General features: G+C 45.5%; 1 protein-coding gene across 1 annotated transcript in view; it reads right to left on the reverse strand.

The window, feature by feature from the left end:
- Positions 1-1851: 1851 nt before the first annotated feature.
- The window catches only part of LOC146192615 (uncharacterized), a 39457-nt gene continuing 23014 nt past the window's right edge, over positions 1852-18294 (reverse strand). The window contains exons 6-11 of the mRNA XM_084602501.1: positions 14869-14980; positions 12599-12705; positions 9319-9445; positions 7599-7719; positions 5528-5613; positions 1852-2016 (exon numbers count right to left, since the gene is read on the reverse strand). Coding sequence (XP_084458627.1) covers positions 1874-2016; positions 5528-5613; positions 7599-7719; positions 9319-9445; positions 12599-12705; positions 14869-14980 — 696 coding nt within the window. The 3' untranslated portion in view covers positions 1852-1873. The remainder of the gene's footprint in view (positions 2017-5527; positions 5614-7598; positions 7720-9318; positions 9446-12598; positions 12706-14868; positions 14981-18294) is intronic.

The following is an 18294-nucleotide window of genomic DNA, read 5'->3' on the forward strand; positions in this document are numbered from 1 at the left end:
TTACAATGTTGGATATCACAAATGCATACCAAATAGCTCACTCTAGTATCGTTTGTGTACTTGCGCGTGTATACTCCCGAAGAATAACCGGCAGAATATTCAGTCACAGACGCCCTTGAGTTCGTAAAAATAAGGTGTTTTATATTTGCGTCATATGCCGTCTATTCATATTGATACGTTGCCCTCTGAGAACAATGACGCTTAGTTTCGAGGGAACACCTTCGGCCCCGTGCGCACTCCCGAAGCGTTACGAGGAGAGTGGGCACAAATATGAAAGGAGCCCGTAGTAGACGACGCGGTTGTCTCCACCCTAGCAGAAGCACCCTCACTGACCAATTTGAGAACTTTAGTGAGAAATAAGGGTGGGGGACATGTGGAGGAGTCGCTAATCCGATACTGCAGCGTCTCTACAGTGAATGTAGTTTCTCGTTGCTACCGGCGCGCGTGTCAGGGAAAATTGCATCTAAACGCCATCCAGCCACAGAAACAACGACAGCGGCACACTCATGTCGGTAAAATAGAGCACCCCAGGAATGTCTCAACCCCAGATAGCTGTTGCTAGATGGCGTTGAAATGTTGAAATGCAGTTCTACCGTGCTCCGCCACCGACCGCGTGTTGCATACTGCTTTTACTCACGACTCTATGAATGTAAGTGAAGCTACAAAGCACCCTTCATTGTTAATAGAGAAAAAGCAGCCACGGGTGAGCGGCGCAGAGATCGTGGTTCTTTATCTTCAGAGAAATGCTTTGTCATGCCTATTTTTTCTTGATTTCCATTAGGATATCATTAACGCAGTTATTTCTCAGGCCCAGTCTGCACGATTTGCCTCTCTTAACGTCACATCTGTCATTCCCCGCTCCATGGATAACTGCGCCTCACTATAAATCCTCAGTGAAAGTCCATTATCAAGAACTCCAACTAATTTCCGTTCTCTCTGGTAAGTCCTCCAGTGCCATACAACCATTGAAATTGAGCGTTCAACGTTCTCATCTCTCAGATTGCTTGAAGGGCGACCCAAAAAAGGTTCACCTTCAAAGCTCATTCTGACATCCTTGACTTGTGAATATTAGAGGCAGACCTGAGTAGGGCTTAAACTTCATCCTTGAAGGCTTCTTGAGGCATTCAGAGTTTTCTTCAACGTTTTACTAAAAAATAAAGAATTTGATGCGTACACACTGCTCTTAAACTCGCACGCAATGATTACGCAGACGCATCGTGTTTAATGACTTGAAAACAGAGAGGCTCAGTTCAAATGGCTCACTTCCACGGCTGCTTCCGTTCAGGCGTAGATAGCCGATGAATAACTAGTCAAACCTGGTGACGGGATATGGAATTACACTAATGCCGTGAGCGATAAGGAAAGTGGCTTCTGCTGGCACCCGCCTCTGAACACTCATATTTCAATGAAATACATGTGAACGCAGTAATTATGTTTTGGGGAATGGTGCCCATCTCACAACATTGTAGTGTACACATCGCGCTGCGTGCATAAGAGGCGCAAATTCCACCAAATTCGAGTGCCTGGATAATCCACACGTTCGCAAACAACTGCTTCTTCTGACTCTCTCCAAAGTACGAATGAGGCAGATCATTTTCCCTCAATTCTGATTTATTCTTACCATTCTCGGCGACAGCACTTTTTCAACTTGCTACAGAAACTTGGCGACGTAGCATAAGTCAGCGGTGAGCAGGGATAAAATATTGGCAGGAAAAGAGTTCTCAAACTCGTTATACTTATTCAATCAGGGTCTCCATTTTATTACGGGTTGGAGAAATCTCGAGGCAGCAGTCGCGCCTAGGCTCAAAGTTTAGTCTTAACAAGAAAGGACGCAGAAACGGGCACAAAGTATTTCAGAACAGGACATGCATTTTCAAGATTTAGCTACCGGTGGCGCAGGCTGCGTCGGTATCGATGGACGGAACAGGCTGTGACGCTTCTGGTCCCCTTCGAGCTTGGCTAAAGCGCTTGCGATGTCGGCAGCCACGGCAGCGTTGTTCTTGATGAGGGCGATGTCTAGTGGACCAAAGAGTCAAGGAAAAACCACAGGCAGTCGAAACAAAATAGTCTCTCTGTGTCTTATGTGTAAGATTACAAACTTCATAGGACGGAGTTAATTATGCACTCGGGGACAATGGTTTGGTATGTGTGGGAAATATTTTTCCTCATTTTCAGCCAATGTTAAATGATAATAATAATGATAATAAATAATATCATCGTGAACATGGCTCTGTAGCTGAAATTGTTTCGCCCTTAATAGTGGCCCTAAAATAGTCGAACTCCGAAACCAAATTCGCACTCGGACACACTCCATTTGTTGGAATCTATACCAATCCCTCATATGATGCCAAAAGCAGAACTGCGAATTCTATGAGCTAACTCGATTTCTTAGACGCTGTCAAGCAAAAGAAGTAAGACTAAACGTGTGTGAATGCACGCTTGAACGTTGTACTCTGTCCTTTCCTCGTGAGAAGTGCGCCATTTCTTCACGGATAAGCGGTTTCCTTGTAAATTCTGCCTTCGTTTTGAGCTTAAGAAGAAGCATGCCTGCGGTTTGGGCCAGATACTTCCATAGGCTGGCCACAGGCAGCAATGCCTTTCACGTGCTCTATGAAAACATCAAGACACTTTGTGTGCGGAATAGAGTCACATGGTGAAGCAGACCTTTGTGTGCAAAATCCAGTCAATTCTTAACGCCATAATAACTGCCTCCGAAAAATTAGCACAACCAAGGCTTTTCATGTACTGCCACCATAGAACAAAGCAAAAATTCCAGCTCGTCCTTGAGCCATTCCGTGTTATAATGCGCCCCGAAAGACTCCCTCCCTAAAATGCACATCTACGAACTTCTATGTCATTTAATGCGTCTGAACGCTGCTTTCAAATTTATTGTCATCCCGAGAAAGATATCAGAAAAGCATCTTTCATGCAGCGAATACTTAAAGTTAATACAATTTCTCAACGCCACAGAAATACTTCACCAGCAGGTCGCAGTGCACAAGAATTAGCTGTTTTTTTCCTGACAAAACCAAGTGTGATCTCCACCTTAAGCATCCTTCAAGTATGCATATGGTGATTGCAGCCTACCATGCACCATTAAACGCCAAGCTCTTTCTTATTCAGTAAAACGAGCTGCCTCTAATATTTTATGCATTCTCTATGTACAGCCTTTATCAAAAGTTTACAGCTCAAGGGTTTGCTTTTAAGCCGTATAATATGACTTCTGTAATAATCGTAGAAGTTCTAGCTATTGAAGAGGGATACGACGAAAAATCTTTTTCTCTTCAGCAAGTATGGAAACCTGGGAATGCATTACGAGCCACATAGTATCGCTCAGAAGTAGACCCCCTGGGCTGTAAACTTTTGATACAGGCTGTGCGTCTCGGTGACATTATGAAGCGTGAGGCGTACACGGGTTTTTCTATCCAAAATGTTATAAAATACTCAAATTACATAATACTCCAATCGGAGCCCGTGAGGTATTTGAATAAATAAATAAAAAAAAAAGTCGAACTACACCCGGTATTGTTGCGTATCATATACTTCCCTCCCAGGTTGGTGCAAAAGAAAGGTCATTCTTCGCAAACTGCGTGGGCGTTGTTTTTAACGCAGACGGAACGAAATGATAGTGCACGAAAAATCAGGTTGAATTTTGCGCCGTAGCCAATACATAACGTCATCGCCGGACGTCGCCTCTGTACCCAGCCTCCTGCGCATCTATTGCGCTAAAAGCTTTCGTTTCGTACGGAAAACACTTTGGGGGCTTTTGGGACTACAACTTCAAGTCTAAAGAAAGGGGGTAAATCTCAAAATGAGACCAGCGCAGCCAGCTTTGAAAGTAGGTGATACGTGTAATGTTAAAGAGGCACTGAAAAGGTGTCAACCAATACTATGATACTGATAAAAAAAATGTAGTGTATCGATCTACCAGAAATTGTTTTGGCTCAGCGAGAGAGATATCGAGTAATAACAGCCTCCGCGTTTTGTTCTACGCTCATACATCAGGCTTGGCAAGAAAAGCAAGGAATATACCAGTACGGCACACAGCCCGTACACTGATGCGTCACCAAGCCCCTACGGTCCAGCTATACACTTCTCATTTTGCCGCTTGCTCCCCGTGCAACGGCTTGACAGCAGTGGAGTGAGAGAAAAGAGGGCAAGACAACAGCCTTTTCCGAGTGACATGACAGGCGTCTCAGGACGTTCAAATTCAGAAATCGCGCGAAAGACTGGCTTAGGTTGTCGCCGCGAGGCGTTGAACTGGCGATAAAACAAAATTCTCAAATTGTTGACTCACTACACAGATCTTGTACGCGGCATACCAGGTCAGTCACATTTGCTCTCATTTGCTGTACGCAGGGCTAATGTTTGATAGGAACTCCTTCGAAGCCCTTTGTGTGCTTCTATTAGAAAATGAAAAGGCACAGAATGAGTTCCGCAAACATGAACAGGGGCTGGGCATGGACTGCAGTGCAATGCAAGCTAACCAAATGCGCTTGATGGCAACAGACTCGACTTCATGTTAAAGCGAGAGTAGCACGCTCGGGGCGGCATAATGTGATGTGGGTGCCTTTGGAGTGCCACTGGAGGGGCCTTTGCCACGCAGTAAAGTTTGTTAGGCCGCTACGGATGATGAAAATTATTAACTGCCGATGCAGGGAAAATTCAGTGTGCCTTCAGCGTCTCTTCAGGTCAAAAAGATTATCTTTGGGATACAGTTTGCTCGGGAGAAAACTGCTACTTCATTCGCTCCAGCACATGCGCAGTCCTTGCGTTTCTCGCTATACGCTCGCGACCAAAGCCGTAAACCTCACTAGCTATTTGTTACGTCACTAATACTGAACTGTTTTTCACTCAAAAAAGACTGTGCGCTAAGGAAAAGGCTTAGACAGCCCACTTTTTCCTACACATGCGTAGAGCAGATGTACACAGTAGTCTAAAAGCTCTATACTGCAAGCAAAGTATAATACGCTAATTCTGCTCAGCCACGGAGCTGTTGATAAAGATTACAGTGCCTAAAGGTCACGGTGGCTTTGCCTCGTGAATTATCAGCGCTGGATGCCAGCAAGGTGTGCCTTTCCCAGTCGTAGGCCAACGGCCGATGGTGCCAACACGGATAGATCGTGACGGACTTCGGTGTGGGTTCCAATCATCAGTGTGTAATTTGTATTCCCACATTTATGGATGGCAGGCAATAAAAAAAATTAACACTTCAAAGTGTAAACAATACGAATGTACAGCAAATATGTAACTGGTAGTGCTATCCGTGTCCTGTATTTAAAGATTTGCTTAAAGCAACAGTTTTGGATTAGTCTAAGGTTTATATATAATACATTTCTTTGGTGGAGTTATTCAGAGTATTAAGGGTAGGGCTGGTAAAGGTGTGTTTTGTAGTAAAGCTGTAATAACTATTTCTTCCTGTAACGCTTTCTTGAATTCATCCGCCCATGTTTGATTCCATCAGCCAGAGTGGACCTGTCAAAGCCGGCGCGAACAGAGCCTGCAAAGGAATCGCGCCAAAGGATACTGGCCCGCAGCGATGCTCCGGCGGTGCGCTCAGTCAACTTTTGCAGGATGAACGGCGTTACGGCGTTTCCGGTGAGGTCGGATGCCCTGAGATGAAAAGGAAAACAAAAGTGAGCACTTCGCGTTTTGCTTGGGACGATGACCGTGTTATTCAGTAGCGCAGTGCAAAAGCAACGCACAGCACAATATTAACAGCGACAACACCGTAGTCCAGTCTTGAAGTAGCGCTGGGATATCCACGCGCAGCATGCGAGAGAAGGTTGTATGCATGCTTCCTTGTGTTGCTGGACAAGCTTATGGCACTTACCGGACTCGTACAAATCAATGTGTTTAGATCCACCCATTCATATAACGCGTTAGTTTCTCCCTTCCAAGCATCGTCGGCCTCTCACACGCAAGAAACTGTCGAAGACCCAATACCTTTTGAGGCGCCATCATAAGTCTCATAAACTGCGGCTTTCCTATACCCCCATTACTCGTTTGCTTGGGTGACCTCATCTCACTAAAAACAACTCTTCACGAGACTCGGTGAAACTATATTTAATCGAAGACCAAGACGAACGAAATTCTGGGCTCTTAACTGCTTATTGTATAAATTCTGCACGTGTGTCACTTTTTAATGAATTTAATGGGTGTGTATGCATTTTCATCTCCTGTTGGCTGACATGCGATTTTTTCTCAGTGGCAGCAAGACACTATCGGTGCCCTCGCCATTCAAGCAGTCAAAAATGCGCGTACTCTGAAAGCATTGCTATTTTTTTTTTCAGATACTTAATGTGCATGGAAGAATGCAAGGCGCAATAAGATATAAGATACACGAGATAACCACAATAATGTGTGCTTATTTCCCCCTATTTCCATCTCGCTCTCTTGTGCCGTCTATGTTTTGGTGCTTGGACTACAGGGTCCAAGCACCAAAACATAGAGATGGATGGGAGAGGATGGCGCATTTTATTATAAGCCTGCCTCACGTGCAAGCCAACACGGTAGCGATTTCTGCAGCGGCGACGCAAAACCTTGTTTTCAGTCGTCATGGAGTCTCGAGTGGCCAGAGCGACGCATTTCTTGCAAGTTGGAAATTTTTCCTTACTCGCTGAATTCGCTCAATCGCTTGAGTGTGAGCCAGCCTTGGCAGTGCTTTGTTAGCAGCATCAAATTTAGCCGTGCTATAAAAGCACACTAGCACTTGCACTTTGTACCCTACTCACGCCATCTGGAGGGACAGTTGGGTATACAAGCTGCCTCAATATTCCCGCGTCTGCAACGGCAACCGCTAGGCGGCCGCTCTTTGGAAGCACCGTGCGCCGAAGAAGCTGAAGTCCCGTTCCGGCCGGCTCTCGGTACTTTTGGCTTGCTCTCAGGTGCCGTCCAGGTCAACGCCCACTAAATTCTTTCGTTACGAGCCCAAACCGCTACGAGACTATCAGTTTGCTCAAAAAAGTCAATTTTTATTTCTCTATTAAACTAGGAAAAAACTTTTGGATATTATACGCAAAAAGGATTTTTAGTTAGCAACTACAGAGATGCGTAATGCGCACACAAGATTACGCAGGAAAAAATCTTGAGAATTTTGTAAACCTCTTCTCTTTTATACTGAACTATAATATACATCAGATCGAGGGGGCTTCCGGAGACGGCCCGAAGTACTATTTCAAGTCATACAGTACATGAATTTGGCGCTAAATCCGCCGGCTAGGCCAGGTTTCCTGCTACTTGGCACACTTAACATATCGGCTGAAATAGACCGTAAAGGTTTCGGCATTATTGTGTATCTTGCCGTTTTTCCTCAGTCATCCAATTTTTTTGCGCTATCGGTCAGCTCGCCCACTTTCAAAAGTATACAGATGGTACATGACGAGTGCTTGCTTTCCCGCACCGTCACATAACAATTTGTAATCGTCTAATCTTGAAGCTCTCTTCTCTTCCTAAAGGGAAGGCGCAATCTCTAATTATCAGTCCAGCTCTAATGCACCTATACAGATAAGTACAATTGCTAAAGACTGACAAGTAGTCTAGCCATATGCTCATATCTAGCTACGCTCTACGCCCGAAGGACATCAGTGCAGACTCACTCTACTTCTCGGAGTGCTTGTTGTACTGCCTCCTCCATGGCCTGGCCATCCGCTTCGTATTCCTTCGGGATCGGCACCGCGATCAGGACGCCGCTGTCCAAGTGTAACGCATTCCGACTGGCTGAAAAAGATGAGCGTCAGTGAGAACTGGCCTGTTCAAGAAGGTAACCTTGTAGGATTATCCTGCTATGACCGCAAGCTATGAGCAAAAATTAAAATCAGCAGAAATTACGAAACAATGTGTGCAACAAAACCTCTTTTCCTGACACTGGAAGCATCAGTCAACTAAAGAGGATGCTTTCCCACTTTTGTAATGTTTCCCCAAGACTATGCATGGTCTTCGCTCCAGATGGTGGCAACAGCAAGTGAGGACTAGTGCGGATGATTGTGTGCATGTTTGAGTATGTCTGCCAAGTCACAGGTCTGTACCTCGAGTCCGCATCTCGGCATCTACGTCGCGTAACTGAATAACCGCCAGGCTAATCTCACCAGTAACTTTTAACAACTTAAACATCTCATCGTGCATGTTTTTTTATGTCGTTGTTGGAGCAGCAGTAGCATTCTGAAGTGACGTGGAAACAGTTGAGCTGAAGTGAGTTTGAACTAGTTTAATCATGTTCAATCAAGAGCGAAAGAGCACGGGAGTAATGCGAAGAAAAAGCGACAAGAGTGCTACAGTGCCTAGTTCCATTTTATTGACGGCGACGCAGGCAATAGAAGGTGTTAAAAGCGGTAAAAACATAACTGCGACATGTAATAGACAGAAAAAAGGCGCAACAAAAAGGTATGGTTATTGCTTCGATATTAAGGTATTCAATCTCCTGTGCAGCCAAGGTAGCCAAGGTGATGTAAAATGCGTTGACGCTATCGGCGCTACTTTCGAACACCGCAATTTCTTCCATTTCGCGCGTTAGCTAACCTCCGTGTTCACAAATCTGCGAAATTGTAACAAATCTCGTGTAACAAATGTAAACAAATATCACCGTCACTTTAGAGAGGAGTTGGCGAGTAATGATAACTTCAAATATGCGACGTACTAGCTGCCACGTGAGGTCGTTCACACACGGGCCAGTTCAACTGGCGTATGCATGTAAGGCGCACAATAGTGGAATGGGATTCACTGCAAGCTCCTAGCACTCTGAAATACGCTTCACATCCTTCTTTCCGAAACGCACTTTCTTGGGTTGTGGGTATTTTTAATATTACAGACTTAAAGTGCGGCTGAAATTCACTCATCTGATGATGCTTTCCTTAAAGTAGGTGTAGCGAATCTGATAGTATAGTGTATGAACACCTCTCGCCCTCCTCCACCACCCCCACTGCATACCTTACAGCCCTCCCGATTCGACCGGAAAGCTCGCAATCTTCTCGCAATCCACTTAACTCGGGCGAGCATTTTATATAACGACCCAATTGAACCTAAAACAATCACCGGGATTATTGTATTTCTCCCGAAAACGTTAGGAAACGAAGGAAATTTTATCAGATATTTTCAATGTGCTTAAAGCTGCCGAAAGTCGTGCAGACAACAATAAAATATGCTGCGGCTATTTGAGCGATTGTTTTTCACGAGCTATATGCAATGAAGCTTATTACGTGGGCATGGAAAAAGAAAGTTAAGGTAAAACAAAACGCATAAACAAGGTTTTCGTGAAAAGTAATAATCAAAGGGCTGTTTTTTTTTTTTTTGTACATAATTCACTTCTCGGGAGATACCCACTGATCAAGGATGCCGCTTCGGAGGCATCGGCAACGCGCCAAGGAGCTTGATGACCGCTGCGAGCTACGAAGAATGCCGGGAACTCCTGGCTCTCCCCGAAGGCAGCTACACAGACGCCTTCCGTCTCCTGTACAAATGGGGGTGCATCACGGTAAGCCACACGCTGCGAAGTACACCATGTAACGAACAATGGTCAAGGCTCTCGAAGGTGGTAGAAGTAACTCTTCTGTGTCTGGCACCAAGAGAAAATTTTCACTTGAACACCGAAAGGTCACTGGATTTATAAATGCGATAGCGTTGGATCTCCCGTCACACCAAAACCCCGCAGTAATTAGAGACGAAATTTAATGATTTCGCGAGGCAGTGCTGAAATCATACAAGTATATGGCCACGCAACACCAATAACAGAGTGCTACCCTGAAAAGTCAAATTGAAAAACTACCAGAAGAATCTAGGCTCTCGTGGCTTGTAGCCCCTCCAAAACCACACTGCTTTCTGAGGCGGTATTCTGATTGGTCAAAAACGTGATGATGTCACAGGGGTTACGTGAACCCTTAGGGCGCGAGCCCTTAGTCCACTCTAAAATGTTGAGGGTCTTGCTTCAACTATCGATGGGTGTCAGGTGATGTACTGCCCAATAAAGCAATAAATAGTCGCAAGTGCGCTGAAGACATGCAGCTGATAGATCTAATGTTACCGCAATGCATTTCTTTTTTGTTTTAACTAGTCTTAGTTATTTTATCAATAAAATCTGCCAAGGAATTTTAAGTGTGATTGATTGGATTGCTGGGAAATTCAAACACGTACCTCACCGCTGGTTACGGCCTTATCTAGATCACCTTGTTGTATTGCAGGCATTGTTAAATTTACCGCAATTGTCCGAATTATTGGCTGCAGGACCGTAATTTTCTGCTTAACTAGGCGGAACATGGTTCTGGGAGTTCATATACTCCTTAAATGAAAACCTAACGCCGAAGGGGCACCCCAAGCTCGTGCAGAGGCTACCCGAGGACGGGCGGGCCGAATGCAATGATGTGATGGTAGGAGCGCCTATAAGGAACCCAAGTTGGAGCACGGCCGGACTCGAGGAAGAGCGCGCTCTCCCTCAAGACCAACGGTGGCTGGAGTTTGCTCCGCGACGCCAGCGCTCGGTTTCTGACGGAGCAGAGAGAAGCTACAAAACCTACGTGCAGCCGCGACCACGCAGCGCACGGCTGTCTGTGGAGAAGAATGAGGACGCGTGAGAACAGTCGTGTACAGACGCGCGCAAAGCCGGCGCTCTTCGCCAGTGGCGTTTCTCATATTTGCTTCTTCGGTTTCCCGGCCGACAAAGAGGCTGGTTGGAAACGCGTTTTTTATCAGTGCTTTTAAAAGCGAGAAATTATGGTTCAGGTCCTGAAAAACGATCGCCGCGAAAATTGTTTTCAAAGGGCGCTTGTTGGCAGGCTCTAAGACAAAAAAAAAAAAAAAACGAACACGGATATGCTACTCGAAGGCGAGAGGCAAGCGACAGGTATTTTGAGGGACCCGAGGCGGAACCTCTTGAGTTCTTAAGGTATGGGAGAGTAGAGAATTTGCCAGAACATTCGTGCAGGCTAGTTGGTACATGGATATAGCTGGATGCTAAGCGCGGGAAGACAGGACAACAGGAACACTGAAAACAAGGCAGGACAAGGCACAGGAGCTGTGTGTCCTGTCTTGTTTTCAGTGTTCCTGTTGTCCTGTCTTCCCGCGCTTAGCATCCAGAGTAGAGAATAATGCGGAAGCCTCGATGTCTCTGTCCATGCTGTTCAGAGATTTAGGGGCCAGCCTTCTCGTGGAGAATCATTGATACGCGTGTACACAGCGACAAGGTCTCTGGGCGCCAGTTGGAGAGCTTCCTTTACCTTTGTGACTGCTCACTTGAAAGGGGCCCATTCAACGCTTTGGGTACAGACGTTTTAGGCAACCCCCCAGCAAGGCAAACGAAGGCAAACGCTACCACCCTTAATGACCCATTCGCTTCAGCATGGTTACGACTACACAGAATGTTACCGGCGCCACGATGCACGTGTTCGGCACGTTTTTTATGCATTCCTCACAGCGGCGCAAAGCACCACCTTACCCTTTGGTTTTTGCCGACAGCGCCCAGGGGAAGTTCGCTGCTGCGGCGCTGTTGTGCGAAATCAATGACCCAGCTACCTTTAACGACCACTGCATGGTTCCAAACGACATGGGTCATTCCCCAGAAGCCGAGGCATGGCATTCCTGCGGCATTTTACTCTCTCTCCCCGAGACGAACAGTGAAGAAATGCCTGACGACTTTCTATGCAGAGTGAGACATCTCTCCACGGAAACATTTTGTCTTCTTAGTACTACGGCTACTCTGTGCAATCCCTAGTCCAGTTATCTCTTCGAGCGGGTGCGCAATGTTGAGCTCCCGAAGCAAGATCGCGTATGAGAATAGAACGATTTACATATCTTATCTGAGGCGGACTCGGTTCCGCGATGGCCGCTGCGGCCTCGCCAGGGACAAACAGTGGTGTGAGATACCGTCGGTACGACAAACATTTAAAAAATAGGGCCGACAATCACGCCTATACCGCTCACCACATAAAGCGCGCCGTCATTTTATCGTTGTAATTTTTCGCCCCCTTTCTTGCAACGCGACGGCAGCCAAAACAACCGCGCACGCGCACGTAAACACGCGCTGGAATGCAGAGCGGAGCAAACGTCAACATGCGTTTCAATGCAGCGCGGAGCAGACGACGAGCAGGTTTTGCCGAGGTCTCCACGAAGAGCGCTGACGCGCAGAGCGGCACAGCGCCCCCTGGCCCCGGTTGTCTTCTCTATACTAAGGTGACTAGACTCTTAAACTAGTCCAGGTGGTTTGGCTTTTAGGGCAAGCAAATATTAGGGAAGCTTTATATGCGTGTATCCAGTGAACTTTCTCTAGCGCATCGCGCTTCGCTGTCGTCTACAAATACCCACATTGGACGATGCAAAAAGACGTATCTCATTCTATCTGAATGCACAACACCAACAATAATCTTTCTGGCCTCATCATCGGCTGTCAAACTTGCAGGATCTCGAAATTCTGGCTGCTGACTTCCCGGTCAGCAGCTAATTCCTCGGAATGCCCGTGGTCTCGCGAGCGTTGATTGTCTTTAGTGCATCTTTGCCATCCCAAGCCACTTGGGATAGCTAGGATGTACTACAGACAACCAACACTTCCGACCATGGGCAGTCCATTAAAAGTAGTGTTTCGTCTATAGAATGAGAAGAGAAATGAGTAACATACAAGAACTTCTAGGGTGCGCGTGATGTCCAGTATAGACTTGATTCCGGATGACACGACAGTCACTGGCGTGCGACCAAGCTCCCTGACATCAGGGCTTATGTCCAGGCCTGCAGGAATAAATAGAATATGAGCTCCCAAAGCAAAAGATAAAAGACCCATATAAATAAGTTACAACACTATATAGAAAACACTAATAAATAATTCCACACCGTGAGGCACTAGTTCATAATTTGAGCGTGTTATCGATTAGAAGGTTAAAGAAAGCTGCTGGGCGGTTAGAAGTATCCACATTTCACTATGACCGCCGACCTCATATAAGGGCTTATGTCTCACTGAGTGGAACTTGGTAGCAGGTTGGAGTCGATCTGGCTGTCAAACACAATGAAAATTTAAAGGACGAGCAGTAGTAGTAGTAGTATTTGATCTTACTGCCTAATGCAAAAGGGAGTAAAAGATATTAGCTAGCGGTGGTATCTGTCACCACGACGCGGAGGTATCTGAACTGCAGCAGAGAAAGTGAAGGGACAGTGATAAACAGGGAGGGGCATATAAAATAAGGTTAGGGACTGGTAAGAAAGAGAAGGTTGGCTGAAAGTATTCCAAAAATAAAAATAAGCTGTTTCATTATGTAGAATCATGTGAAGCCCGCAAATGAAACTTTTTCTTTGTTCACCGAAATATTATTTCGATCACTAGGCTTCTATGACCTAAGCCGCCAATATGGTTTTGAGGACTGCCCTTTTTTTTAGGTTTAAAGCATACTTCTCACGAAATAATTTCATGTTTATGAAAGTACATTTCAAATTCACTGCCAATATGCCAAAATCATTTTTCCACATATTCGAGATATGCTCCAAGTGCACTTTTATATAAGATATTTTCGGCACATTTGGACGTATATTTCGAATATTGAGTGATAAATTTCACCAACAAATATGATTTAGTTATTCTAGCAAATATTACTGTCAGCATGGACTGATAAAACAGCATAAGCTACGTAAATACACCTTTCATTAATTAAAGCATGCTACTTGACCGCCAAAGCAAAAAAAGGTTGGATGTGGCTTAGTTCTGGTTAACCCTAGTTGAATTACGAAAGCAACGGCTGTATGGCTACGCTTGTGGTTAAGCGTTTAATTTACTTATATTGTATAGACAAGATCAACTGTTCAGGTAATGAGTAGGCTTTTAATTTTTATACCAATTATGACGCTGCGATGATCAATGAAGTAGTGGGACTTTGCTTCCAATCTGCTGACGACGTGCGCTCTGTATCTGTCAAGGCTCTGTAAAACCAAATCTAAACTGCTTCCCCAATGTATGGTGGTTGCAGGTTGGTGCTGGCTCAACGCGAGTAGAAACAGTTCCTCTGCAGCTTCAACGAAGGCGGAGTCTTTATTAAGGTCCCCCGTCAAGACAACCAACTCCGTTTCAATTCGGCTAGGCATTGTTATTATTATTATTATTATTATTATTATCATTATTATTATCATTATTATTATCATTATTATTATCATTATTATTATCATTATTATTATCATTATTATTATTATTATTATTATTATTATTATTATTATTATTATTATTATTATTATTATTATTATTATTTGCGTAGGCAGGACGTCTAACGCAGTTTCAACGCTGACCTGGGGAGATATATACATGGTAGCCACGGTTTTGTTGCGCCTGCCATTTGTGGCTGTGGCATACGAGCATACGCGACGAGCCAAGCTGGTTGGCGTAGTGTTGCTTTCGCAACAAAAGCGTGACAGATACTGGGTCTTTTCTTTCCAGTGAACAGTCACCTCCTCTCCTCTGCCCGCGTAGTACATTTCTGGGGGGAGTGAGCGGCAACTAAGCGGCGCCAACTGCGGTGCCATCTGGCGGAGCTCGGCTAAGCGGTTGCTAAGCGCGGTAGTTCAAGGTCATTCGTGGCCGCAGCCGCGCCATACGCGACGAGCTGAAACCTGGCGTAATGTATTCGCAACAAAAATTGGCGTTCTCGAAAACTCCTTATCGACACACCTGTAGGTTCTGACCTCAGCTCCGGCTCGCCGTTTACGGCCAGCGCAGAGAGAGGTAAGAATTTATGCCGTGATCGTATGATTGCACTCTGCTGGTGCAGACGGCTCACGATCTCCCAGTTGTCTACAGCTGTGAAACCGGGCTCTCGTTGGGGCTTCTGGAGACGGGAGTTGCACATGGACATACGCTCTGACTAAATTTTGGGGGCTAGGCTGTCTTCGTTGTTATCACCACAGGGAACTCACTTGATTCTCCGCCTCGGTGCACTCCACCGATGCCGCCGGTAGCGAACACTTGGATTCCAGCCCGGTTACACGCAACCATGGTAGCAGACACAGTGGTGCCCCCGGACAGCCCCTGGTCGCGCATATGTAAAGAAAAGCATGTTGTGGCGCATGCCCACTTCGACATCAATTCACTTCGTCAGCCGATACAAACCAAGCGTTCATACGTAGCTAAATGAGTAGAATAAGACGTGGGCACGACCATAGTACTGCTCGTACGGTCCATGAAATAGCCATACAGATTAGCTGTAGAGGCAAAACAAACAGCTCAGTAGTGAATTGGGTGCTGTACAATATCAAAGGAATAAAATAATGCCTTAATAATTAACTCGGTTTATTTTATCCATCACAATAGACACTGTAAAAAGCCTTTCGTGAAAATCTCGTTCAGCGCGTAAGGTCAAGAATCCCACCGTTCAAATGTCTGGCACAGCTCCTCGTTTAGTGCAGAGTAGCCGTGCTACCCGCATTCTCGGCAAAACCCGATCTGTATGTGAAGCCGCTAGGCTCGTGCAGCTATGATCCGCTCGTGCCTGCAGTAGATGCTTTGTGTGATATCGTGCGATCACATGCTACAGTCGAATAAACTGATTAAAAGCTTCTTCGTCGCTAATTTTTTTTTGCAACGAGGCTAAATCGCTGGACCACCGTCAGACCAACGTTAAATCGTTAGACCATAAACTCAGAAGCTAGTTTCTTCACGTGCTAAACTGCTAGTCTTTGACCAAATAACCTATGCCATATACCCGCACAGCGAGATCATTCAAGAATTTGAGTGCTCAAATGGTCCTTTAAGAGTATGTTAACGCAGCCAAGTATACAATGATTGCAGGTGAAGAGGAAATTCAACAAAACGCAGCACCGGAATAAAAAATTCCAGCGGTGCGCTTAAGTTTGCTGAAGTGCAGTAATGCGAAATACTTTCTCTTAATATTGCTGAGCGAGAGAGTCGAACCCAGGACCTTTATTGGAATACAAACTCTCGACCATACATGCACCCACCACCTTCTCTGAGATTTGAACTATCTATCTATCTATCTATCTTTCTTTCTCTCTCTGCCTCTCTCTCTCTTTCTCTACTCCAGTTCTCTTAATGATGACTGACTTCTTGCGGACACGTTTTGATCACAAGCTCTGCCCATATACTCTGTCGATAGGCTCTCATGACGCCCCTCAAGAGACACGAAATGTTTTCGCATTACAAGAAAAAATTATAACGCATGCAGGAGAATAAGACTGTGGGATTTGTAGCCAAATATTGGAACATTTATCAAGGCGAGCGATTAGGTACATGTTAGAAATTTGAAAGGCAAAAAAGCAGACGTGTCGATGTACCCAAGACGGGCGGTAACATATATGACAGTAAAATCGGTTTCACGCTTCACTTCGGATTTCATCATCTTCATTCATCTGGCTAAGTTGCACTAAATAACAGAATAGGTGGTATTCATTTTGAATGTTTGACTGTAGTGCACACCTAAGCCTCGGGTGGCACCTGAAGAGCACAACGGTGTTTTACATGTACGCCACCGCACATTTGTCCTCCGTCCACTCCCCCTTTTTTAGTACATGCCACATTTCAACAGGTAAACAGCGTGCGAGCTTTCTCCGTTTTCCTGCCATAATGATAACTGTCTTGGACAAACTCGCTCTACCTACAGGCTTCTGAACAGGTGTGCATGATTTTTCGGGTATTACCTGGGAGGCTAATCTACGCACGTTCGGATTGTATGACTCAGTCTTGCTGTGATCGACATCGAGATCAGCAGCTGTCAAGACGACGACGACAGTACATGAGAGCTGATGGCTCAAATATTGCGGGTCAGCGCAGCAAATCCGTGTAAAAATAGTGCAAGCCGTGCCACTTCCCAATATTTCACGCTTAGCTGTCATCTGTCAATTTGTTTTCTTGTTTTTATTTGCATCATTGAATTACCTGCATATCAACCTCATTTGAAACCTGCTGGTGGGAGAAATCTCCGGGGTCGTTACAGTTGGGCTGTTTTATAATCCCGCACCAGGCTTTGACAAAGGCCCCCAAGTGCCCCGGCACCGCTGCAAGAATAATCTTCCCAAGAGGCAAAAATATGAGTTGAACATCTAGGGAAGTTAGCAATGTGAAAATGCGTCTGTAATGCTACAGCGCCAAGAAGACGCTACTGTATGGCAGCGGCAGTGGCAACAGACACGCCGCTGAATGTCCCACTCTCGTGTGTCACTACCCGCTCGACACAGACAGTCGACTGAAAGCGACAGCTGCGAGCCTGAATACTGCCGCGAACTATTCAAATCTATATTTGCTCTTTTTCGACAGACGCCGGTATGAGGTCTTATCATTGTGGTGAATCTAACGCACGGATAGCTCCTGTATTTTGTTTTTTCATGCACGCGTTGTCGCGAGGCAACGCTTTACCATTGTCTTTGTCGAGCAAGATGCGTCGAGGTGTATCTCGAAACTTCCAGATACCCGCGATTGGTCCCACAAGGTTATGCCTAGTCGCTGTTCGCGGCTTTATCTAGACGTTTCTCCGTCGCCTTTAAATTGAGCGTTGTTGGGCGCGAGAGCAATCTCTTTCTCTATGGCGACCGACCTTCTTTGTTCGACGACCAGCGAGCGCGTTTGCCGTTAACGCCGCCGCCGAGTTGCTCAGTTATTTTGCGGGTGCAAGTCAGTCTATATAGACTTGATTTCAGTGTTATCACGAATGCCTTTTCTTTTGCGCCTGCGGCCTTGTCGCTACCACATGACAATATAAATTCAAGTTGCTCAAGTACCACCCATGTATACTGGTGATGAAAGTTTCTCTACTTTCTTGCCTTCCCTCCTCCTCCCTATCTAAAGCCTCTCTACTAACCAGCAACCGATTTCTTCGCGACCAGTGTGTGCTAAAGGTACACAGACAAACAATGCATATCTGAGCGCTTTATATTCTGATAATAGCCACTTTTTATTTGATCTTCCACATCGATTTTCGGGCGGAGGTCTACAAAAGAGCGTATCTAAAAACGAAATTGGCATTAAGGTATGCAGCGAAAATAAGCTCAACATGGTGATTTACACTGATGTAACTAAAGCCCCCTGGACCTCCAAAATCTGACCTCAAAATTTGGCGAAATTATTGCATAGCCTAATTCTAGTACGATCAATCAGTGGTGACCACCAAATTGGGATGGGTCGCCCTCAAACATGGGTCCCTTGGACCCCACAAAATTGGCCTCGTTAGAACTGGGCCAAAATCGATGGCTAACCTAATTCGAGTATGGCCAATTCAGTGGCGACCTCCAAACTTGGGCGGGCAACACCGACAATTTGGCCCCTGTACCTCCGAAAGTTGACTTCGACCGAATTTCATAATTAGAAACGGCAGCTAAACAATGGCACTTAGC

Source organism: Amblyomma maculatum, chromosome 4 (assembly GCF_055883805.1).
Source record: "Amblyomma maculatum isolate TAMU_Amacu chromosome 4, ASM5588380v1, whole genome shotgun sequence".
Taxonomy (NCBI): Eukaryota; Metazoa; Arthropoda; class Arachnida; order Ixodida; family Ixodidae; genus Amblyomma; species Amblyomma maculatum.